The sequence below is a fragment of the Cherax quadricarinatus genome, chromosome 29 (genome assembly GCF_038502225.1).
Source record: "Cherax quadricarinatus isolate ZL_2023a chromosome 29, ASM3850222v1, whole genome shotgun sequence".
Taxonomy (NCBI): Eukaryota; Metazoa; Arthropoda; class Malacostraca; order Decapoda; family Parastacidae; genus Cherax; species Cherax quadricarinatus.
The window spans coordinates 24,283,800-24,309,273 of record NC_091320.1 but is presented as its reverse complement, the minus strand read 5'-3'; the positions used below and the strand labels follow the sequence as shown (position 1 = coordinate 24,309,273).

The following is a 25,474-nucleotide window of genomic DNA, read 5'->3' as shown; positions in this document are numbered from 1 at the left end:
TCATTTATCCACACCAATAAGAGTCTCTCAACATCTTCCATCACTTGCGATCTTTGTTTCGAAAACACAGTTAAACCTTTGGCAACAACAGCTTCCTTGATTGCCGTTTTCTTGCCCACAATAGAAGCGATGGTTGATTTTGGTTTCTTGTACAACCTGACCAGGTCGGTGATACGTACTCCACTTTCATACTTATCAATGATCTCTTTCTTAATTTCAATGGGTATTCTTACCCTTTGAGGTGTAGGGTTGGCACTAGAAGCTTTCTTGGGGCCCATGGTCACTTATTTTCCACAAACAGCACCGAAAACACTGTAATAATACGAAATATTCCGAGTGTATGCTTGAATGTTACCGCGGAGGCTGGCTGGTAAACAATGGGACGGGCGGCACATGTGAGGCTGGCTGAGGGCGCACATTGGACGCGTCTCGGACGAAGGTCGCTGAGCGGGTTTTTGTCCACTATGCGGGGCAAAATTTTAGCAAACAAAGCGTTCGCTATGCGGATTGTTCGCTATGCAAGGCGTTCGCTATGCGGGGGTCCACTGTATATGATAGATTATACTGTATATCCACATTCATGCACAGTACATTAACTCTGCAGATGTACCTTGCCTCTTATGTATGGAGCAATATAGAGTATAATAAGCTTTTTGTTGAGTAGTCATAAAATGTATTAAAAATGGGATACTACAATTTTTAATTTAAGAATATATTGAGTAAATGTAAAAAAAAAATTAACTTTTCAATTAAGGTTCGTAATGGCCAGATGTAGAATGTATCATTCATAACAAGCTGGTAACAACTTAAGTGGAACTAAGACAATGTGTATCTTCATTACTGAGGACTTACCTAGCCACAATTCTAACTTATGATCTTTTTTGCAGATAAATTTAATTTAGGATAAATGATCATTCAATCAGGGATCATTCTGAAAAATCAAGCCCTTGGCAATAAAAATTATGTACATAAAAAAATAAATAGACAAAATCCTATTTTTTTCATAGTAAGGATAATTTATAGTACAGTGGACCCTCGGTTATCAGCTGTAATCCGTTCCAGAAGGCCAGCCTAAAAACCGAAATGGTAGATAACCAAAATAATTATTCCCTTAAAAATTAATGTAAATACAATTAATCTGTTCCAGACACCCAAAAATATTCACAAATAATACATTTTTTAGAGATTAATTATAGTTTTACATACACAAAACAATGAGAACTAAATAAAATAAATACATGAACAATTAAATCAGTATTACATACCTTTATTGAAGACTGCTGCTGGCTTATGGAAGATAGGGAGGAGCATTCATTGTTTAGAAGAAGAATCCCCCTCCATAAGGACTTCAGGTATCAAAGCCCTATCTGGGGTTACTTCCCTTCTTTGTCTTTTAATACCACTAGGACCAGCTTGAGAGTCACTGGACCCCTGTCGCACAAAATATCTGTCTAGAGAGCTGTTTCTGGCGTCTCCTTAAGATTTCCCTGAAGTGGGACAAGGTTCTGTCACTGAACCTGTTGCAGATGTAGCTTGTTTCAGCTTGGTCAGGGTGATATTTCTCAACAAAAGCTTGCACCCTAGTCCACAATGCACAAATCTCCTTAATCTCTGAAGAAGGCACCTCCTTCACTCCTCCTTCCCCCTCCTCTGAACCACATTCCTGAGCTGTGGTCTGTTGCTGTTCCAGATGAAGCTCTTGCTGCTCTTCAGTGGTTAGCTCTTCCCTGTGGTCCTCCACCAACTCCTCCACATCCTCATCACTAACCTCCAACCCCATGGACTTGCCCAGAGATACAATGGCTTCCACAACAGGCATAGGGTCCTCAGGGTCAGCCCCAAACCCTTCAGAATCCCTCTCTTGGGCACATTTTGGCCACAATTTTCTCCAAGCAGAGTTCAAAGTCCTGGAAGTCACTCCCTCCCAAGCCTTACCTATAAGGTTTATGCAATGGAGGATACTGAATTGATCCCTCCAGAATGTTCTTAGGGACAAATCTGTGTTCAAGGTCACTTCAAAGCACCTTTGAAACACTGCTTTGGTGTACAGTCTTTTGAAGTTAGAAATGACCTGCTGGTCCATGGGCTGGATGATAGGAGTGGTGTTAGGAGGCAAGAACTTCACCGTGATGAAACGGAATTCCACAGACAATAGGTCTACCAAGTTTGGAGGATGAGCAGGAGCATTGCCCAGTACCAGGAGGCACTTGAGTGGCAATTTATGTTCCAGGAGGTATTTTTTCACACACGCTAAACACATCATTCACCCACTCTTTAAAAAGTTGCCTTGTGACCCATGCATTATTGTCAGCCCTCCACATCACACACAATTTATTCCTGAAAACACTGTGTTTCTCGAACACTCTGGGATTTTCAGAGTGATACACGAATAAAGGTTTCACTTTGAAATCCCCAGTAGCATTAACACAACAAAAGAGTAAGCCTGTCTTTCATAGGCTTGTGTCCTGGCAGGGCCTTTTCCTCCTGCATAATGTAGGTCCTCTTTGGCATTTTCTTCCAAAACAGTCCTGTTTCGTCACAAATGAACACTTGTTGGAGGAGGAATCCTTTAGCCTCTATGTACCCCTTGAAATCTTGCACAAATTTTTCAGCTGCACATTATCAGAACTTGCATGCCTTACTGCACTGTGTATGCCACTACGCTTCTTAAATCTCTCAAACCAGCCTTTGCTGGCCCTAAATTCACTAACAGCAGCACTTGTTCCAGGCATTTTATTTACAAGATCTGCATACAACTGCTTTGCCCTCTCACAAATCACTGACTCCACAACACTATCTCCCACTAATTGTTTTTCCTTGATCCACAACAATAACAACTTTTCCATATCTTCCATTATTGGTGACCTTTGTTTCGTTATCACATTTACTCTTTTCGCTACATCAGCTTCCTTGATTTATTCTTTCTTTGCCAGAATGGAAGTGATGGTAGATTTGTTTTTCTCATACATCCTGGCAAGTTCCAACACTTGCATACCACTCTCTCTTAACCCTTAAACTGTCCAAACATAGATCTACGTTGACGTGCATAGCGCTCCAAAAGTAGATCTACATTTTTTACATGCTTTCAAATGGAGAAAATAAAGGTCGGAGCGCTACGCATGTGATCGTAGATCTACGTTTGGACAGTTTAAGGATTAAATTCCATTATGTTTCTCACTTTCTTTACCACAGGAACTTTACTAGGAACTTTCTTTGGGGCCCTGCTTACTTATTTCAAAGTTGCATTTAATAAATAACAAAGAAAAACACTGATTTACAGTGAAATGTTTGGATGAATGAGCAGAAGCTTCCTCATTCGGCCAGCGACACAGCTACACTGACTCAGGAATGCGTGAGCGTCGCCGGCCGATAAGCATCCAATATGGCTGATAAGCAAAATAACGGCCGATAACTGGAAGCCGAAAAACTGGCCGATAAGTGAGTTGGCCAATAAGGAGAATGGCCAATAACTGAGGGTTCACTGTACAGTAATTACTGAAACTAACTGCTTTTGCGCCATCGTCAAGTTGAACCATCATAAATCAACCCGTCATAAGTTGAAGATCACCTGTAATTGTTTTACATGAAGATAAGACTGCTGGTGTCTTTTTTTTTTTCTGTCTCATAAACATGCAGGATACCAGGTATATACTGCTACTTCTACTTGCACTTAGGTCACACTACACATGCATGTACATGCATATACAGCCTCTTCTCACTTACCGACATACTCATTTACCGATAACTCGGAGTTATGACGGGCTCTCCAACGAGTCAGTATTTTAAGCCGTACGAGAACTTGGGTCATGGAAACGGGATGCACAGTGTCTCAGCCACAAGCATCTCAATCTCCTTCTTACACTCAATACACTAGCTTTTAAAGTCTCCAAGACTACATATTTGTACAAATTTGTACTTGATTGTGCACCCCATAATACAAGATAGAAGTGCAGCAACACTTGGAAGAGTTAAATGGAAGAAGTACAATAGAAGTTCATTGTAAATGGGTTAGTGATGGGTCTCAGTATCAAGCAATCTCCAAGACTACATATTTCATCCATAAATTTGTACTTGATTGTGCACCCCATAGTACAAGATAAAAGTGCAGCAGCACTTGGAAGAGGAAAGATAGGAAAATGGAAGAAGTACAAAAGAAGTTCACAATAAAGGGGTTAGCTGGTGTGTTCGTTTGTGTTTACATTCTTGGTCTCTTGTGGCAGCTTAATTATGAAATGATTAAACTCAGTGAAAAAGATATGTCGATGGTGATAATACTAATAATACTACTACTAATAATAATAAAATATAATTAATAATAAAATGTAATTGTAATCACTCTGGGACACATTCAATGTCATATGTATTTCATATAGTTTTGGTAGCTGACATTTTAAGCACTCCAGAGAGATTATTATTATTATTATTAATTGTTATTACATTCACTGTCTCTCATCGCAGCTTAATAAATGATTAAACTCAGTGAACAAGGTATGTGGATGGTGGTAATAATAATAATAATAATAATAATAATAAATCACTCTGGAGTGGTTTAAATGTCTGCTAGCAAACCTGTACAAAATATGTATGACATTTAAACCACTCCAGAGTGATTATTTATTAAAGTGGAACCTCAAAAATCGAACGTATCACATATCGAACGTTTCGAAAATAGGACCATTTTTTCGGACAAACTGTGTCCCTATTATCGAACGCGCCCCTATTTTCGGACCGCCGGGTATGGGACCTGTCTGCCGCCCACTCTGTCTGCGTCCCCGTGCAGGCGCCGTGAGCAGTCTAGCTTTGTTTATGCTTGAGTGAACACTAACCTGCGCTCTCATTCACGCATTTTATGATTATTTCGTTGTGTTTAGTGCTTGTGGGACTGTGAAATAAGCTGCCATGGGCCCAAAGAAACTTGCTAGTGGCACCCCTGTGGTAAAGAAAGTGAGAAACACCATAGATGTGAAGAAGGAAATAATACAGAAGTATGAGAGTGGTGTGAGACTTGTTGAGCTTGCCAGGATGTATGGGAAAAACAAGTTGACCATCGGTTCTATCCTGGCAAAGAAAGAACAAATCAAGGAAGCTGATGTTGTGAAAGGTGTATAGGGAGTGGATGAGGTGCCTTCTTCAAAGATTAAGGAGATTTGTGCCAAGTGGAATGATGTCCAAATGTTTGTGCAACTTTGCAACAAGTTCAGTGACAGAACCATGTCCCATTTTAGGGAAATGTTAAAGAGGCACCAGAAACAGAGGACTGTGGACAGTTATTTTGTGAGACAGGGGTCCAGTGACTCTCAAGCTGGTCCTAGTGGCATTAAAAGACAGAGAAGGGAAGTAACCCCAGAGAGGGCTTTACCTGAAGTCCTCATGGAGGGGGATTCTCCTTCCAAACACTAACCCCAACTCCATCTCTCCTCCTCCCTATCTTCCAGATGCCATCACCAATCTTCAATAAAGGTAAGTAAAAATGTTATTTTATATGTATTACTATACATAATTAAAAACTATAGTATTTGTTGTATGTAAAACTGTAATTAATCTCTATATAATGTATTTTTTGTGTGAATATTTTTGGGTTTCTGGAATGGATTAATTGTACAGTGGAACCACAAAAATCGAACTTTCTTCGGTCCAGAAGTCTGTTCGAGTGCCTTTACCGAATGAATTTATTCCCATCAGGAATAATGTAAATTAGATTAGTCCATTTCAAACCCTTAAAAATACACTTATAAAAGCACTTACAAAAATACACTTACATAATTGGTTGTGTTGTGAGCAGTTCGATTTTTGAGGTTCCACTGTATTTCCATTATTTCTTATGGGAGATATTGCTTCGAATTTCAGACTTTTCGAATTTAGAACTAGCTCCTGGAACGGATTAAGTTCAATTTTTGAGGTTCCACTGTATTTTTATTATTATTTTTATTATTATTATTATTATTAATAGTAGTAGTAGTAGTAGTAGTAGTAGTTTATTATTATTATTAGGATTTTATGCCATACAAGAACTTGGGTCATGGAAACAGTCTGCTTCCTACAACCACTGAGTACATTTGCTTTCACTGTCTCCAAGACTACATATTTGTACAAATTTGCATTTTATTGTGCATCCCATAGTACAAGATGTCAGCAAAAAGGAAGATCTTACTTCACCTCAAGGAAGCGCCAAGAAACAAAGGAAGGCTCTCGATCTTGAGGTGAAAATGAAGATTATAAACGAGTATGAAGCTGGTTAGAAAGTGCAAGTGATAGCCAATGGCTTGAAGCTGGCATATTCTACTATTCCCACTATCTTGAAAGATAAAGATAAAGTGAAAGAGGCAGTGAAAGCATCAACAGGAATTCAAGCCATAATAACTAGGCAGCAGAAGCATGATAAAGACACCCATAATGCTGTGTAAGCTCACGGCACTATAAAATATTGTAATTATACTATTACTATCAATAAAGGTTATCTACCTATCATATTTATTCCAGAATAATATTAGGTATAACATAAATAACATAGAAGCATGATAAAGATGCCCAAATTAATAAAAACTGACATTATATTGAAGGGTGGAGGGCAGGGAGGGAGCCAAGGCCGGGTCACCATCTGGAAAAGCATTGGGCCGGGAGAGTACCAGCGAATCAAGGAGGAGGAGGGGAGGGATAAAAAAAAAAGTGACCATAATGGAAAATGTTATGCGCCTGAAGGGTAACTAAAGAAAAATCACTCTTACCCTATGCAAAGACTGAAAAAAGTGCGATTTTCTCAAAAAAAAAAAAAATCCTAAGCAATCAGCTATGCACATGTTTCCTGGAATATCTCAGAAGTAAGTGACTGACATATTTCATGTTGTATTACCGTTAATAATAAACAGATTGAAAGGAATTTCCCAGCAAACATAAAACTGAATGTTTTAATTTTGAGTGGTGACACTTTTGAAGTGTCAGTAAGGGTGATTCTCGATTAGCAATGAATTTGTTTACTGACAGGGTCTTAGGCCCCTAGCTCCGTCGTTAAGTGAGGAGAGGCTGTATATACATACCCCCCTCCCCCCCCGCCCCGGGTTTTCTGCTATTTTTTTAATAGTTCTTGTTCTTCGTTATTACCTCTTATCTCCATGGGAAAGTGAAACAGAATTCTTATTCCATAAGCCATGCATGTTGTAAAAGGCAACCAAAATGCTGGAAATAAATTACTAAATTTTAGTTCACCCTGCCTTGGTGGAATATGGCAGGTTTGTTAAAAAAAAAAAAGTATATAAATAAATAGTGCACTTAAGATGTCCAACCAAGAAAAGAACTTAAAATAATGACTGCAAATTGGATAAATACAAATTTAGAAAGGATACAGGAAAGTACTGGTTCAGCAATAGAACCATCAGGTGGAACAATCTACTAAGTAGGTCAGTGAACCTAAAGCCTTGGGTAGCTTTAAGAGTATAAGAACACAAGACTGGAGGAACACTACAGCAGGCCTACTGGCCCATACTAGGCAGGTCTTTCTCAAACCCAAACCCTCTAACAAAAATATTTGCTAAACCCAATCTCAATGCTACCCAAGAAATAAGCTTTGATAACTCTGCCACAATAAAATGTTACATTGGCTGCTGGTGTCCTTTTACCTAACATATTGCTGATAATTCTATCAACGTTATTACAAACATCCTCTTGGTCTGGTAGGGTCACAACAACCGTCCCCACCAATGTCAAGGTCACACTGCATCAGCAACCAGATTTTAAGGTACAGCAATACATACCATTTTACATAACTGTTAAAGCTACATGTACACTAATGTTGTTTGAGTTTACTGAGTTATCCCAGATAAAATCTGCATAATGTACTTTTTAATCAGCACATAACCCTCTCCACACATGTCTAGATCATCATGCAAGAACATCTACAATGTAAGTTATCAAACACTATTATTTTTGACAAAGTAAGAAATTAAAAAAAATGGATTTTTGGGGGGGCAACAAAAATGCAACCCTATTTTTTTCCCCATATGTTAATAATACCATTGTTATTTCTTAAGCAGCACTAATTTCAGGAACCTATCTCACGTGAATTATGAGTCCAGTGTATTAAATTGAACTATCAATAAACATTATGGTTACACCATATCCTCAATAACTAAAATATTTATTTCCTATGTAATTCATAAAAAAATCAATTTTGCATATGGAGTTTTTTCCAAATCAATGGAGCTCAAAAAACTGAGGCCTTTGTTACTGATAATACATTCATACATCTTTAATTGCAATTTTTTAATAAAAAAATAATGCCTACTATTATATACCTGTAATATGTAAATCACAAACCTGTATATCCATTCACAAAGATTGCAACACCTTTAAATATTCCACGATTCTCTTCTCCAACTGTGGTTGTGACAGAAGTATGGTACTGGTTCTGCAGCTTAGCAATTTTAGCTGCCATGTAGCCACCCTATTAAATTAAACAAGATGGTACAAATAATGAACAATAACATAAGAAATGTTTCAATTTCCTTCAGTTTACTGCATTTGTAATAAAGGAACATAGAAACTGAGAGGGTCATTTGAATTATGGTCTCTGCATACTTTTGACGAGACAGGTATTGAGTGAGTGATGATGAATGTGTTTCCCTTTTTTTGGGGTCACCCTACCTCGGTAATAGATGGCCAGCATTAACAAATAAAAGGAGGGGGGAAAGAACTGAAAAAATATTAAATCAATCTGAGATATACTATATATACTGCATGAATTACCCACAGAAGATATAAAACGAATAATGTAATGTACACAAACATAAACACTAAATAAAAAAATGAAAGCTAACCTTGGGTAAAGTTTTCTTAATATGTAAAGCAACGTAGCCAAATATTCTCTACACAGAACAGCTAGCCCTCCACCTTCATGAGTTCCATTTTCATGAGCTTCGAATATTCACAAATGCCCAGCCGCCCGATCATATTCAACTGCCACCAGTAACTGCATGGCTAACTATCATCACCATCATCATCGTCATTGTCATCATTATTGCAAGTCGTCAGAGTTCGTCTTCCTAACCTTATGAGTGGTGAGTGTTTTGTTTGTCCAATATTTATTGAACCACAACATGCATATACAATATTTTACGATGTTTTCCTTTGTTTTATGATTGTTCGCAGTTCAACAGGTTAAGGAAGCAGTATTCTTAGGCTAAGTAAATGCTATTATTACATTTCTCTACAATATATTTGTGCATCAAAACATTTGCGAATGCTACAGTACAGTATTATTATATTTCCTTACATCATATTTGCACACCAAACATTCCTCAATAAAGATTTCCATATGTTGCATAAATGTCTCAATATTCAACTTGTCATTTTTTTAAACCAGTTATCACATCTGTCAGACACTGCAGCATCATGGGATCTTGATACAAAGAATTCATCAACCCTTGTCCAACCTTTGGACGAAGACCTACTTAGACTAGTGGATGGTTCTACTATGACCCCGCCGCCTCCTGCTTCGCTTCACCTGACTACAGTATATAAACCACGTCTATGGCCCTATGTTGTACAATCTACAAGACTGATGGACTGAACACATCGACTCCAGGCTAAGAGACTGATTACCTCAAACTCCTCCTCTCCTTACTCCTTTCTCTCTGTATTGGACTGATGAAGTCACTGTGTGGCATAACGTTTCCTCAATAAAGATTCCCATATGTTGCATAAGTGTCTCAATCTTCAACTTGTTGGTTTTCTTAAACCCTTTATCACATAAACACTAAATACAAAATACCCAAGGTTAAATTTTTATTAATATGTAAAGCAACGTAGCCAAATATTCTCTACACAGTACAGCTAGCCCTCCACTTTCACGAGTTTTGAACATTCACGAATGCCCAGCCGCCCAATCGTATTTAACTGTCATCAGTAACTGCATGGCTAACTATCGTCACCATCATCATCGTCACTGTCATCATTATCACAAGTCATCAGAGTTCGTCTTCCTAACCTTACAAGTGGTGAGTGTTTTATTTGTTCATTATTTGTTATCAAAAACCATAACATGCAAATACAATATTTTATGATGTTTTCATGTGTTTTATGATTCTTCACGGTTCAACAGGTTAAAAGCAGTACTGTTAGTCTAAATAAATGCTATTATTATATTTCCCTACAATATATTTGCACATCAAAACATTCACGATAATACAGTATTATTACATTTCCTTACATCATATTTGTGCACCAAACATTCGTGAATTTTCAAGATTCATAAGGTTCTTGATCCCCTAACCCTCGTGAATGTGGAGGGTTACCTATTAAATATATTTACTTGGAAAGTACTATTTTTTTTTTTTAACTTGAACAACTGTCTATTGCCAAGACAGGGTCACTAAAAGAAGAAAACATTTTCATCATCATCATTCATTCAGCAGGAAGTGTGGTGACATCACAATTCAGATTACCATCCAACTGCAAAATCTCCACTCCTTCAAAGTGCAGATACTGCCCTCCCCACCTCCAGGACTGAAGCCCATCTAACCAGTTTCTCTGGATCCCTTCATAGAGGCTACCTCACTCACACTCCAATAGCAAGTCTATTAAAAACCACTTGTGTCCATTCACTCCCATCTAAAACAATCACACAAGCCTGTTGGATGCTCAAGCCCCTAAAACTCGAAACACTCTTTTATCTTCTCCCTCTAACTGTTTCTGGGAGAACCTCTACCATCCTACCTTTCACCCCAGATTTATATATCCTCTTTGTCATCCTGTCTCTTTCCATCCTCTCTGCATGCCTATAGCACCTTCTAATTTCTACACTCTAAATATTCTGTATGGCATTCACAGCACACACAACTTTCACATATGCAATTTCTGCTGCCTCTCGCCTCCTTACTGCAGCATTCAAAACTCATGCCACACACTCATAATTAAAGTGTTGATATCACTATAGTCTGGTACACCCCTGTTTTTACTCTATTAATAAAATGTTTTCCACAGATGCTTTAAATACTCCGTCCATGGATTTCCCTTCCATCTTTTCTATAATTCACCTGGTTTTTCAAAGACCTATCTGCTGACATGTCCACTCCACTGTGATATTCTATCTTTCATTACCTAGATAGTTTGTTACCCTCATCTGGGCCTATCCGAACTCCAGTGATGGCCAAATTTGCAAGTACTGTTGCAACAACATGCAAGGAACCTATAATGACATAAAAACTGACGGTGACGACAACGAAATGGACTAAATATGACAAAAGAGGGACCGGCATTCAAGTACCAGACCTGCTGCCAGACGTGAACCAGACATGAGACGTTTTCCAATACAATGAAATAACTGACCTCCATATCAACTGCACCAGTGTTTAACGGGAAGACAACATGGCAGAAAACCTGATCAACTAAATCTCCAAGGAAATGACAGGTCTGTAGGACTTTTTTCTTCAGTGCCAAACGAGGGAAAGAATTGAGCATTTAAAAATGGCTGACCGGCATCCAAACAGCCGCTACTGCCAGACGTACAACTAGCGAAGTGAAATTCTCATCTTTACTGACGTTCATCTGTTGACAGTAGCATCATATCTGTACCACCATCATATCACCTGTACCAGTGCTAACGAGAGGGAAACACAGGAGACATCGTCAAATCAACAGTACAAAACTCCAAGGTTATAGGTCGGATATCCCTCAGTGCCAGTCGTGAGAAAGAAGTGAATAGTTAAACAGTCAAGGTTAATGTTTTAGTAGCTGACCTATATTCAGCTGACCAGTGTACAGTGAGAGAATTATAGCAGAAAACGCCAAATATATCTATAAACTCAAGGAAAGTCAGGTTGTAGGTGGCGTTACTCCCCTCAGTGTTTTAAAAATGGCTGAGTCAGCAGAACAGGTCAGGCAGTCAACAACACCACACAACCCCCGATAAATGGAATTGAGGGGGATTTGGAAGGATAAAACTATGGGTTAAACCTTTCTGATCTACCAGAATGGAAAGGAGTTAGAAGTTAATTGGGGAAGCCAGACTGTGAAGTGAGATGGGAAGGGGAGTGTGTAATAAGGGGTTAACTGTAAGAATTTTGTGAAGTTAAGGGAAAAGTGAGCAGTGAAGAGGGTATTGAAGAGGAAATTTTACTAGTAATTCAGTGGTGATTGCTAAAGCAGATACTAATGTACTAGGGACTGGAAAAGAGAAATAAATATTATTGTATATGAGTAAAAGAGCGAAAAGTGAAAATGGCAGGCATTAGGGGGGTACAGGCTGCCATAATTATATTTATATTTCTTCTTCAATTCCATGAAGAAAGAATTCAGTCATGGGGGCTGGAAAAGGTGAATGGAGTAACAGCGCCCTGGACAGTAAAAGCCCAACAGTTGCCATCCTACCAGAAAAGTAAATATCACTATCGCCGCAAGGTATGGCAACACCGCATACCCAAACAAAAACAGTGGCACACAGCTCTTATTGTAGCGCTCTTAAGTGGTGATATCCAAATTAATCCAGGACCTCAAACTATTGTGCAGAGGCAAAACAGACAGATAAATGACGGCAATAATGACGGTCTAGTAGCTAGGAATGATAACCTTAACTCCATATGTAATGCATACATAGGTCAATGTGAGACAATACAGCCATTATTATCTCAAACACTACCAAACAGGTGCATACACTGTACTAAAGTACGCATGAAAAACAGAAAAGGCACCTTATGTAAAATGTGTAAGGGGTGGGTGCATGATGGATGTATGTACAATTATAGCACCGGTGCCAGAATTCATTTTGTGTGTAACAAATGCACTTTGGCACAGTTACCCTTTAGCAGTGATGACATTGATTTACCTAATTTTAATACAAATGACCCATTGCCATATATTGATGATTATGATTGTTTTATGAAAACAGGCCTTCACTTTATTCATGTCAATGCAAGATCACTTCTTCCTAAATTGGCAGAGATTAGGATTCTAGCTAACAAAATTAGGGCGGCAGTTATAACCATCTCTGAATCTTGGTTGGATGATACGGTGACTGACGACGAGGTCAAAATAGATGGTTACAATATAAAACGCTTAGATAGGAACAGAAAGGGTGGTGGAGTATGTGCCTACATTAGAAATGACTTAGCTTACAACCCAAGACCTGATTTAAATAACAATAAACTGGAGATTCTATGGTTTGAAGTGCTGCTTCCTAAGACCAAACCCATCTTAGTAGGAACTAGTTACCGCCCTCCTACCCAGGACCAGTTCTTAGAAGACTTTTCCAGAGTCTTGTCTGGAGTTGAAAACAATTGCGAGACAATAATACTGGGTGACTTCAATATCTGTTTTCAGCAGCAAAATAACGGGCTATGCAAAAGGTATAAGCAAATTCTAGGATTAAATAGTTACACTCAACTAATTAATACTCCAACCCAGATCATACAGTTCTCAGCCACCCTAATTGACCACATACTTTGTAACCGCTCTGAGAACATTAGTCAGTCAGGCATCATTACCACAGGTCTTAGTGATCATTTCATCATTTACTGCACCAGGAAAATCACTAGGGATAGGATAGGCCTACACAGGACAATAAAAATGAGGTCAACTAGAAACTACAGTAAAGAAACACTGGTAAATAGGCTACACAATTGTGACTGGACAGAGATAACAAGTTGCACGGACGTAAACGATGCCTGGGAAAAATTCAAAACAATGTTCACTACCATCCTTGATAATATTGCACCAGTTAAAGAGGTTAGGATTAAACGAAGAACTGAACCCTGGATGAATACTGAGATATTAGATAATATGAAATTCAGAGACCAGCTGCTAAAAAGATTTAAAGCAAACAGACAGGATATTGCAGCACTAAATGAATTCCAAAGGGTGAGGAACAGAGTACAGAGACTTATAAAAGGAGCAAAGGCAAAGCACTACTGCTCAAAAATTGAAGAGTATAAGCATAACCCCAGAAAGCTCTGGCAACAACTAAAACAGTTGGGGTATAGCCATAAGCCAGTAGATAGGTCTAACATAGTACTCACTATCGATAATGAGGTATGCCACGAAACATCTAAGGTGGCAAATTGCTTTAATTCATACTACACATCTGTTGCATCAACACTAGTAAGTAAACTACCAGCTGCATCAAATACCTTTAACACAGACTCTGATAAGTTTCAAACATACTATACCAATAAAGGGGTAACCCCAAACAGTTGTCAACTAGTAAGTGTATCTCATGACTTTATTCAAAAAGAACTAAGCAGGTTAAACCCAACTAAGAGCACAGGCCCTGATAACATCCTGTCTAAGTTCCTAAAAGATGGTGCTTCTGAACTGTCAATCCCTATTGCTCACATAATAAATCTATCAATCACCACTAATACCGTACCGGAGGGGTTCAAGGAGGCCAGAGTTACTCCTATCTTCAAGAAAAATAGTAGGTCTGATGTAAGCAACTATAGGCCTGTTAGTATACTCAGTATAATATCTAAAATTCTAGAGAGGGCGGTGTATTCTCAAGTAGTTAAGTACCTTAATGACAACAACATTCTCCATAGCTATCAATCGGGCTTTAGAAGATCCTACTCAACCGACACCTCCCTTATTAATCTGATGGATTACCTGAGAACTGAAATGTCAAAGGGGAACCTCATAGGTATGGTAACCTTAGACCTGCAAAAGGCCTTCGATACTGTCAACCTCAATATATTATGTAATAAACTTCAAGCTATCGGTATAGGTTCTGTAGACTGGTTTAAGTCCTACCTTAGCAACAGGAGACAAATAGTCAAAATCAACAAAACAGAATCAGAACCCCTGCCGATAACATGTGGAGTTGCCCAAGGTAGTATTCTGGGTCCCTTATTATTCTTATGTTATGTCAATGATATGCCTATCAGTGTCAAGTGCAAACTCCTACTGTATGCAGATGACAGTGCTCTGTTAGTGTCAGGTAAAGACCCACAAGATATTGCTAATGTTTTAACACTGGAACTGGAGTCCTGCAGCAAATGGTTAGTAGACAACAAACTATCATTACACCTAGGGAAAACTGAAGCCATTCTCTTTGGCACGAAACATAAACTGAGAAGGGTAAATAATTTTAATGTTCAATGTAATGGGGAGCCCATCACTTTGGTTTCATCAGTAAAATATTTGGGAATCCCCTTTGACCCATGCATGTCAGGAGAATTGATAGGGAACAGTGTAGTAAAGAAAGCAAATGCCAGACTGAAGTTCCTGTATAGACAAGCACAGTGTCTACCTACTGAGGCTCGCAGGACCCTATGTCTAGCCCCTATACAATGCCATATGGATTACACTTGCTCTTCTTGGTACTCTGCCTTGACAAAAAAACTGAAAGATAGACTGCAAATCACCCAGAACAAAATCGTAAGATTCATCCTGGGGCTGGGACCAAGAGAACATGTAGGCCAGGATGAATTACAGCAGTTGGATATGCTGAATGTTGAAGACAGAGTAAAACAATTGAAGCTAAATCATGGTTATAAAATTGCTCACAAACAGTATCCAGAATATCTTGCTGTCAATTTTGTCAAGGTTGGGAACCAAAGCAATCATAGTACTAGGGGGAGAGAGCACAACTTTGTAGTACCCACAGTCAGTGGCCAGGCTTCAAACACCTTTTATTGTACAGCAATAAAGGAATGGAACAGACTGCCTGCACATGTCAAAGCCAGTCATAGCATGAATCAGTTCAAGAAGAGTGCCAAAAGGTGTCTGATGAATGTAGCTACAGAAAGGGAGGGGAATGATCTATTTTTTAGCTAACATACATGTAAATTTTACCTTATTCCTAGTAATGACCCTCGTATTGTAGATAGTCTTAATGACCCTCGTGTAGTAGATAGTCTTTTTAGTATGATAATAAGATGTTATCTTCATTGTAGAATAATAAGAAAATATTATAACCTTTATATTATAATAATAAGGTAAAAGGACCCCAATGGAAATAAGTCACTCTGTCTGACTTTTTTGGGTTATCCCAGGTTCTCTACACATATGCTGCTATGTATGATAATTCTATGTAACTGTATTTGTGTATACCTGAATAAACTTACTTACTTACTTAATCATCTTGCTCTTTTCTATGTTCACTTTTAATTTCATTGTTTTATGTATCCTTCCAAATTCGTCCACAAACAGTTGCAACTTGTCTTGCTGTATAGTCCTTGTGGCTTAGCGCTTCTTTTTTGATTATAATAATAATAATGCAACTTGTCTTCAGAATTTCCCTTTTATGGTTTATAATTAATATATTATCTTCAAGACGATACTCACTGCTTCCTCAAAGCCGGTGGGACCATAGCCATGCCTTCTGCCCCTCCTGCTGCCCCTACACCCTCGCCCTGACATCATGGCTCTCCTATACTTCTTTAGCTATCGCATTCATCACACAGTTGCCTTTTCATGTGCACTCAGTAGCGTTGAGTTCATCAAGTACAGTACGGTGTTCTTGATGCTGGATAACTTTAAAACAATGTGATGGGGTCATCTTCAGGATGTTGTTGTTGAAGGTTCATAGGGCCATCACAACTTGCGCAGTATTTTTTATTTTTCTTTGTTGGGTTCATCAGGGCCACTGACGGCTTATGCTGTATCAAGCCCGACTTCCCGATGTACGGGGAAGATTTGTTGCCCAAAGCTGGGCGATGAAAGAAAAACGAACAAGACTTCCTTTCTAAATAGAAACAGGAGCTAGAAGTTCCCAGTTAGATCAAGTGGACCCCCTTGCCAAGCCCAGCAGAGCTAGACGCTCACACCCTACCTAATGGAAATAAATGGTATAAAATACCGACACAATGGATATATATAAACACTTAAGCAATATAATGTGATCCTTTACCGGCAACGTTTCGCCCATGCAGTGGGCTTTATCAAGTCACAAACAGATCTACTTGGTGAAAGATGCGTAAGTATGTATAGGATGGAGTCAGGTGGAGAATGCTGGTCCAGGTGGAGAATGATGTATGTGACAGTCTTCCGAGAAGGGTGATAAAGTCTAGAACCTTTGGTAGCTTTAAAAAGAGATTGGATAAGTATATGAGTAGACCTTATGCAGTGTTCCTCCATTCTTATGTTCTTATGTGGGATAACAATGAAGAAGTTTTTTGGCAAGGGGTTCAGCTATGTTATAGAAGCCGTTGTTCTGGTTAAAGTTGTTGGATATACAGATAAGTGGTGATTCCAGGATTCTTCGGTATTGAGTGTTGTCTTCTCTGGCAATAAGTCTTGCGTTTCTGTAGTTGATTAAATTCAGCTTCAATAACAAGAACATAAAGTGGGACCAAGTAAACCAAGTTCTAAACGATATAAGCTGGGAAGATAGACTAAGCAACACAGACCCCAACTTATGCCTAGAACAGATTAACTCTGTGGCACTCGATGTATGCTCATGGCATATTCCTTTAGGAAAAAGGAGGAGTAAATGTAAAATAGAAAGAGACAGGCGCTCCCTTTACAGGCGACGGAAAAGAATAACAGAGCGGCTTAAAGAGGCCAATATATCTGCAATGCGTAGGGAGACACTGGTCAGAGAAATAGCAAACATCGAACTAAAGATAAAGGAATCTTATAGGAGTCAGGAATCGCGTGAAGAACTAAAAGCCATAAATGAAATCGAAAGAAACCCAAAGTATTTCTTTTCTTATGCCAAATCAAAGTCGAGAACAACATACAGTATTGGGTCCCTACTTAAACAAGATGGGTCCTACACAGATGACAGCAAGGAAATGAGTGAGCTACTCAAGTCCCAATATGACTCAGTTTTTAGCAGACCGGTAACCAGACTGAGAGTCGAAGATCTAAATGAATTTTTTATGAGAGAGCCACAGAATTTGATAAACACAAGCCTATCTGATGTTATCCTGACGCCAAATGACTTCGAACAGGCGATAAATGACATGCCCATGCACTCTGCCCCAGGACCAGACTCATGGAACTCCGTGTTCATCAAGAACTGCAAGAAGCCCCTATCACGTGCTTTTAACATCCTATGGAGAAGTAGCATCGACACTTGGATCGTCCCACAGTTACTAAAAACAACAGACATAGCCCCACTCCACAAAGGGGACAGTAAAGCTATGGCAAAGAACTACAGACCGATAGCACTAACATCCCATATCATAAAAATCTTTGAAAAGGTCCTAAGAAGCAAGATCGCCACCCATTTAGATACCCATCAATTACACAACCCAGGGCAACATGAGTTTAGAGCAGGTCGCTCCTGCCTGTCCCAGCTACTGGATCACTACGACAAGGTCCTAGATGCACTAGAAGACAAAAAGAATGCAGATGTAATATACACAGACTTTGCAAAAGTCTTCGACAAGTGTGACCATGGCGTAATAGTGCACAAAATACGTGCTAAAGGAATAACAGGAAAAGTTGGTAGTAGTCAACAGAGTAAAGTCTGAGGCGGGTACGGTGAAAAGCTCTGTTCCGCAAGGCACAGTACTCGCTCCCAACTTGTTTCTCATCCTCATATCTGACATAGACAAGGATGTCAGCCACAGCACCGTGTGGACATTAAAATGGTATAAAATACCGACAGGTTGTTAGGTAAGACACATATGCAACAGTTAGGTATTGTGGAATATTGCATTTACTGAATGTATCATTATGTACATAACAGTAAATGAACAAAGATAATTATTATTTATCAGTTAGACAAGTAGGAATTTGGGACGCCTAGGTCGCAAAAAATGTCCCCCTTCGATACCTACCACTGTCATATCCACAAGTTGCTCTGGACCTATTAATTACAAATGAAATATACATCACCAGGAATGCTGGTAAATATATAAATTTGTGGACTGTATATTAAATTAAAAAATGATTATATATAAATACACACACACATAACAGAAGGAGAATATCTTAATATCATAACACTCACCAATTTGACTGGAGATTAATGTGTATCATTCTCAGAAAACCTCTGTCTATACATGAAAATAACAACTGGCCAGAGTTATAACATAACAGACTTATCTGAGGTTCCTGGAGTTGTCTTGTTCAGTCGCCTGATATCTCAAGTTATGCAGGAATGCTCATCCAACAATTTCGCCTCCTATTTGAGAGGTGTCAGCCCAATTTTAACCTCTAGAGCACGAAAAATTCTTCCCATTACACTAACGTTGTATCCAATTCAAAAACCAAAATGGCGACTTTCTCTTCTTTTTTTCGATAACATACTTCTTTTAAAAATACAATATAGGGCATCTATTTACCTATAAATTACCGTATTTCCGGAAAATATATACAGTATTTTCCACAGGTATCTTTATTTCGAAACATTTCGCCTACACAGTAGGCTTCTTCAGTCGAGTACAGAAAAGCTGATACAAGCAGAAGAGACTTGAAGACGATGTAATCAGTCCATCACCCTTGAAGTTTTAAGGTGGTCAGTCCCTCATTCTGGAGAAGAGTATTGTTCCATAGTCTGAAACAATATGGAGTTGAAGTGACAGGATGGAGCCTTATATACCGCCAGGAGGTGAGATGTAGGCCACTAGTAGAGGTAAGAATGTAGTCGCTGGGAGGTCAGGTCCCTCTCAAATCCAGCTATTCTCACTAGTAGAAGTTGTCCAAGTTGATTTCAGTTCTGTACCAAGATACCCTTGTGTTGCAGTGTCTGACAGAGTGAACATTAAAATGGTATAAAATACCGACAGGTTGTTAGGTAAGACACATATGCAACAGTTAGGTATCTTTATTTCGAAACGTTTCGCATGCACAGTAGGCTTCATCAGAGTATAAAACAAATCCTAGCCACACAATAGAGCGAGAAACTAACGTCAAAGACCTAGAAGTGATAATGTCGGAGGATCTCACCTTCAAGGATCATAACATTGTATCAATCGCATCTGCTAGAAAAATGACAGGATGGATAATGAGAACCTTCAAAACTAGGGATGCCAAGCCCATGATGACACTCTTCAGGTCGCTTGTTCTATCTAAGCTGGAATATTGCTGCACACTAACAGCACCTTTCAAGGCAGGTGAAATTGCTGACCTAGAAAATGTACAGAGAACCTTCACGGCACGCATAACGGAGATAAAACACCTCAATTACTGGGAGCGCTTGAAGTTCCTGAACCTGTACTCCCTGGAATGCAGGCGGGAGAGATGCATGATTATATACACCTGGAAAATCCTAGAGGGACTAGTACCAAACTTGCACACGACAATCACTCTCTACGAAAGCAAAAGACTCGGCAGACGATGCAACATCCCCCCAATGAAAAGCAGGAGTGTCACTAGCACGTTAAGAGACAACACAGTAAGTGTCAGGGGCCCAAGACTGTTCAACTGCCTCCCAGCATACATAAGGGGGATTACCAATAGACCCCTGGCAGTCTTCAAGCAGGCACTGGACAAGCACCTGAAGTCGGTACCTGACCAGCCGGGCTGCGGCTCGTACATTGGATTGCATGCAGCCAGCAGTAACAGCCTGGTTGATCAGGCCCTGATCCACCATGAGGCCTGGTCACAGACAGGGTCGCGGGGGCATTGACCCCCGAAACCTTCTCTAAGTATACTCCAGGACCAAATTGATGAACCTCGAAGCAGTCAATGCATGGGTTTACATAATCCCATGTGGAGGCTGTTACAAGGTATACGCCGGTGAAAAAGCACGAAGCTTGGAAACATATCTCAATGATCACATTAGTGCATGCAGGAACGATAACTTGAACGTATATGTACAACGACCCGTTATGTACCTCTGTAATCTTTTGACTACCGCCCACAGGAAGGGTATGGGGTGCATAATAAACATTAAACTAACTAACTACGTACAACACCCAATTTCTGCAGACGAAAATGCCTTGAATCATCCTTAATCGCCATTTCAAAAACTATTAAACAGAATAAAGGCATCTTCGTCATCTTTGAAGTATCAGCAAGAGTTCTTAAAGCAATTAACCCCACCAAGGGCATGGGCCAGTTAGCCTGCTCAATGCTTATGCCTTTTCACCTCATTATTACCCTTATATACTCTGTCCTTGTACTGTTTGTAACCTAAGTATACCTGGAGGATGTTCTGGGGGTCAACGCCCCCGCGGCCCAGTCCATGACCAGGCCTCGTAATGGATAAGGTCCTGATCAACCAGGCTGTTTATGCTGGACGCACGCAAACCGACGTACGAACCATACTCTGGCTTTTTAGGTACTACTTTATGTGCCTGTCTAGCTCCTTCTTGAAGACGGACAGGGGTTTATTGGTAATCCCCCTTATGTAAGCTGGGAGGCAGTTGAACAATTTTGGACCCCTGATACTTATTGTCTTGTCTCTTAGAGTATACTCATGGCACCCCTGCTTTTCATTGAGGAGATGTTGCACAATCTGTCATTTTTTTTTTTTTGCTTTCGTAGAGAGTGTATTGCTTTTGTCACTACCACTACTACTACTACCACTACCACTAGTGAACATCGAAATGGTACCTCACTAGTATTGCACCTCACTCTGATAAAGCTCCTGGAGAGCGAAACGTTGCCACAATAAATGTCACATTAGTTGCACTTGTGTCCTTTTACTTTACATATTGTCGGTAATTCTACCAACTTTATTACATTCTTTGCTGTTGCTTTACTGCCCCCTTTGTGGAGTGGGGCTATGTCTGTTGTTTTTAGTAACTGTGGGACGACCCCCGTGTCCATGCTCCCTCTCCATAGGATGGTAAAGGCAGTTCTTGATGAACACGGAGTTCCATGAGTCTGGCCTTGGGGCAGAGTGCATAGGCATGTCATTTATCGCCTGTTCGAAGTCATTTGGCGTCAGGATAACATCGGATAGGCTTGTGTTAACCAAATTCTGTGGCTCTCTCATAAAAAATTCATTTTGATCTTCGACTCTCAGTCTGGTTAGCGGCTTGCTAAAAACTGAGTCATATTGGGACTTGAGTAGCTCACTCATTTCCTTGCTGTCATCTGTGTAGGACCCATCTTGTTTAAGTAGGGGCCCAATACTGGACGTTGTTCTCGACTTTGATTTGGCATAGGAGAAGAAATACTTTGGGTTTCTTTCGATTTCATTTATGGCTTTTAGTTCTTCCCGCGATTCCTGACTCCTATAAGATTCCTTTAGCTTAAGTTCGATGTTTCTATTTCTCTGACCAGTGTCTCCCTACGCATTTCAGATATATTGACCTCTTTTAGCCGCTCTGTTATTCTTTTCCGTCGCCTGTAAAGGGAGCGCCTGTCTCTTTCTATTTTACATCTACTCCTCCTTTTTCTTAGAGGAATAAGCCTTGTGCATACATCGGGTGCCACCAAGTTAGTCTGTTCTAGGCATAAGTTGGGGTCTGTGTTGCTTAGTATATCTTCCCAGCTTATATCGGTTAGGACTTGGTTTACTTGGTCCCACTTTATGTTTTTGTTATTGAAGTTGAATTTGGTGAATGCTCCCTCGTGACTAATCTCATTATGTCGGTCTGGGGCTCCGTGCATACATGTCTGAACCTCAATTATGTTGTGATCTGAGTATATTGTTTTTGATATGGTGACATTTCCTATCAGATCATCATTGTTAGTGAAGATGAGGTCTAGTGTATTCTCCAGTCTAGTAGGCTCTATTATTTGCTGGTTTAAATTGAATTTTGTGCAGAGATTTAAAAGCTCGTGTGAGTGTGAGTTTTCATCAGAGCTGCCTCATGGTGTTATTACTGCAACAATATTATTTGCTATATTCCTCCATTTTAAGTGCCTTAAGTTGAAATCCCCCAGGAGCAAGATGTTGGGTGCAGGAGCTGGAAGATTTTCCAGACAGTGGTCAATTTTTAACAGCTGTTCCTGGAATTGCTGGGATGTTGCATCCGGAGGCTTGTAGACTACCACAATGACTAGGTTTTGGTTCTCGATCTTTACTGCTAAAACTTCCACAACATCATTTGAGGCATTAAGCATCCTGGGAAACTGACCTAATTGGCCCAAAATGCTCAGCATAACAAGGGGCTTTCTATATAGAAGTATGTCACTGATGTCATCTAGGCCTGTATACCATGTACATGTACTTGTAGTAAATATTATTAGATTCTGACCCTTCCCCCAGCCTGTTGACTTTGATAAAGTGGATTGCCTTGTTTTGGACTCTGCGGGGGCAACATGGGCACACAAAGGTATTCAAGCATAGGTCTTGCCTTTTACAAGTGCTTCTTGATATGAGCTGGGGGGCCCCCGCTTTATGGCGTTTTGCCTTATAGCATTCCGCTAATAGGGACATTTCAAATTGTGACCAAAGCTTGCTATAGGCCCACCCTCCCCACCTGACTGAGGAAGGCTTTTGCTAAGTTTACCGCTTTGGCAAGTGATATAGAGTGGAGTACTCTGTCTCACAGCCAAAGATCTTATTCAGGTTTTTAATGGCAATATGTATATCCCATGATGGAGATCCCCCCCTCCCCCATTGTTTCCAATTTTTGTTGCAAGGCATCCAATGGTACTAATGAGGACCTTGTCAGGACTGATTGTGATTCTTCATTTGTATGTACTTTTGAAACTAAAGTGTAGATTACTTGGCACTCTTAGTAATACAAAAAAAAATATAAATGGAAAATTAAACTCATACTAGCATGACTAAAATGCAGTGCAACTAAACATACCAAGTTAAAATAACCAGCATTTTAAAAATCTTATTGGCATTTAAAGGGAAAAATTTACATGGCTGTTTCAAAGATTTCATTCATGTGAAGGTGCCAAACACCTAGGGCCCAAGTGTTCGCATCGCTATTGGGCCCAAGTGTTCGCAACGCTATTGGGTCCAAGTGTTCTCATCGCTATTGGGCCGTGCGGACGTGCTGCACAGTAGCTCCTGATTGAGTTGGCTTTTGCGCAGTGTTGACGTGTACTTGGCTCTGTGAAGACCTGTTTGCGCGCTCTCTACGAATTGAAGCAAGATGCCCTCCATCGAGCAACTTTACCAACAGCTTAAGGAAGAATTGAGGATGGCGAAGTTAGAGATTCGGCGACTGACCGAGGAAAACAAGAAGATTCGTAGTAGTCCTCCTGATTTGAGTCCTCAGGTCAAGAAGGGAAACTGGTCAGTGGCTGGATAGCAGGGAACGAAGTTGACGATCAAGAAGACGAATGGAAAGGTAGAAACGATGAAGACGAAAGAGACTGCCGTGGAAACTGTTGTGGAAACATCCAATACATTCTCAGTGCTACACGACGAATGTGAGTCGACTACTGGGAACATCACGACGAACGACACCAAGGAAGGTTAGAATATTGTTGTTGTTGGGGATAGCCAAGTTAGGTATATGGATAGGGCGTTCTGCTTGAAGGACAGGAGTAGGAGACAGCGAGTTTGCTTTCCTGGGGCTGGGATGGAGGATATTGTTAGCCATCTGGATGACATCATGAGAGGTAATGGGAGCAATCCTATTATCTGTCTCAGTGCTGGAGGCAATGATGTTGGCAGACGTAGGAGTGAAGACCTGATTAGCAGGTATAGGTCAGCAATAGAAATAATTAGGAGTAAGGGTGGGAACCCTGTCATATGTGGTATTTTGCCAAGGAGAGGAGTTGGAAATGAATGGTTGTCCAGGGCAATTGGTGTCAATTGCTGGCTGGACAAATACTGTAAGGAAAATGCGGTAACATTCATTGACAACTGGGACCTCTTCTATGGCAGAAATGACATGTATGCCAGGGATGGGGTTCACTTATCTAGGTCTGGGGTGGTAGCAATGGCAACTGCAGTGGAGGGAGCAGTTAGGACTTTAAACTAGGAATAGTTAGTGGTATGGGTTTTGGCAGGAAAACAGTGAAGTCCCAGTGTAGTAATATTAGGAGTTCTAGAGGAACTAGTAATAAGCAGAACGAGGTAGATATTGAAAAGCCAGGGACTTTGGGTGATAAGGACAGTAATAGGTTTAGTAGAAAAACAGAAATGAGCAGGAAGGGTAAAGAGAAAGGAGAGTCTTTCAATGTTTATTATGCTAATTGCCGTAGTGCTAGGAATAAGATGGACGAGTTGAGATTAGTTGCTAGTGCAGGTAACATTGATGCATTTGCCTTAACTGAGACGTGGTTTAATTCAAAAAGTCGGGACATGCCTGCGGAATGTCATACTCAGGGTTTTAAATTGTTCCAAGTAGATAGAAGTATCGGGAAGGGGGGTGGGGTGGCATTGTATGTCCGAGATCGCTTGAACTGTTGCATAAAAACGGGTATTAAGTCTGAAGTAACACATACAGAGTCTGTTTGGATAGAATTTTCAGAGGGGCATGAAAAACTGATTTTAGGAGTGATATACCGTCCCCCAAACTTAGATAGGAACCAAGGGAGACTCTATGGGAGGAAATTGTTAAGGCCACAAGGCACGATAATGTAGTAATTCTAGGAGACTTTAACTTTAGTCATATTGATTGGAATTTCTTGACTGGGAATTTAGAATCATACGACTTCTTAGAAGTAGTTCAGGATTGTTTTTTGAAGCAGTTTGTGACAGAACCTACAAGAGGAAATAACCTGCTTGACTTAG

At 39.9% G+C, this 25,474-nt stretch overlaps 1 protein-coding gene across 3 annotated transcripts in view; it reads right to left on the bottom strand.

The window, feature by feature from the left end:
* The window catches only part of LOC128690534 (DNA repair protein Rev1), a 142,640-nt gene extending 126,101 nt beyond the window's left edge, over positions 1 to 16,539 (bottom strand). Inside the window, exons 1-2 of one of the 3 annotated variants that reach the window (XM_070089653.1) lie at positions 16,267 to 16,539; positions 8,311 to 8,437 (exon numbers count right to left, since the gene is read on the bottom strand). In XM_070089653.1, the coding sequence (XP_069945754.1) occupies positions 8,311 to 8,437; positions 16,267 to 16,344 (205 nt within the window). In that variant the 5' untranslated portion in view covers positions 16,345 to 16,539. The remainder of the gene's footprint in view (positions 1 to 8,310; positions 8,438 to 16,266) is intronic. The other 2 variants (XM_070089651.1, XM_070089652.1) reach the window with 2 other exon arrangements.
* Positions 16,540 to 25,474: the final 8,935 nt, after the last annotated feature.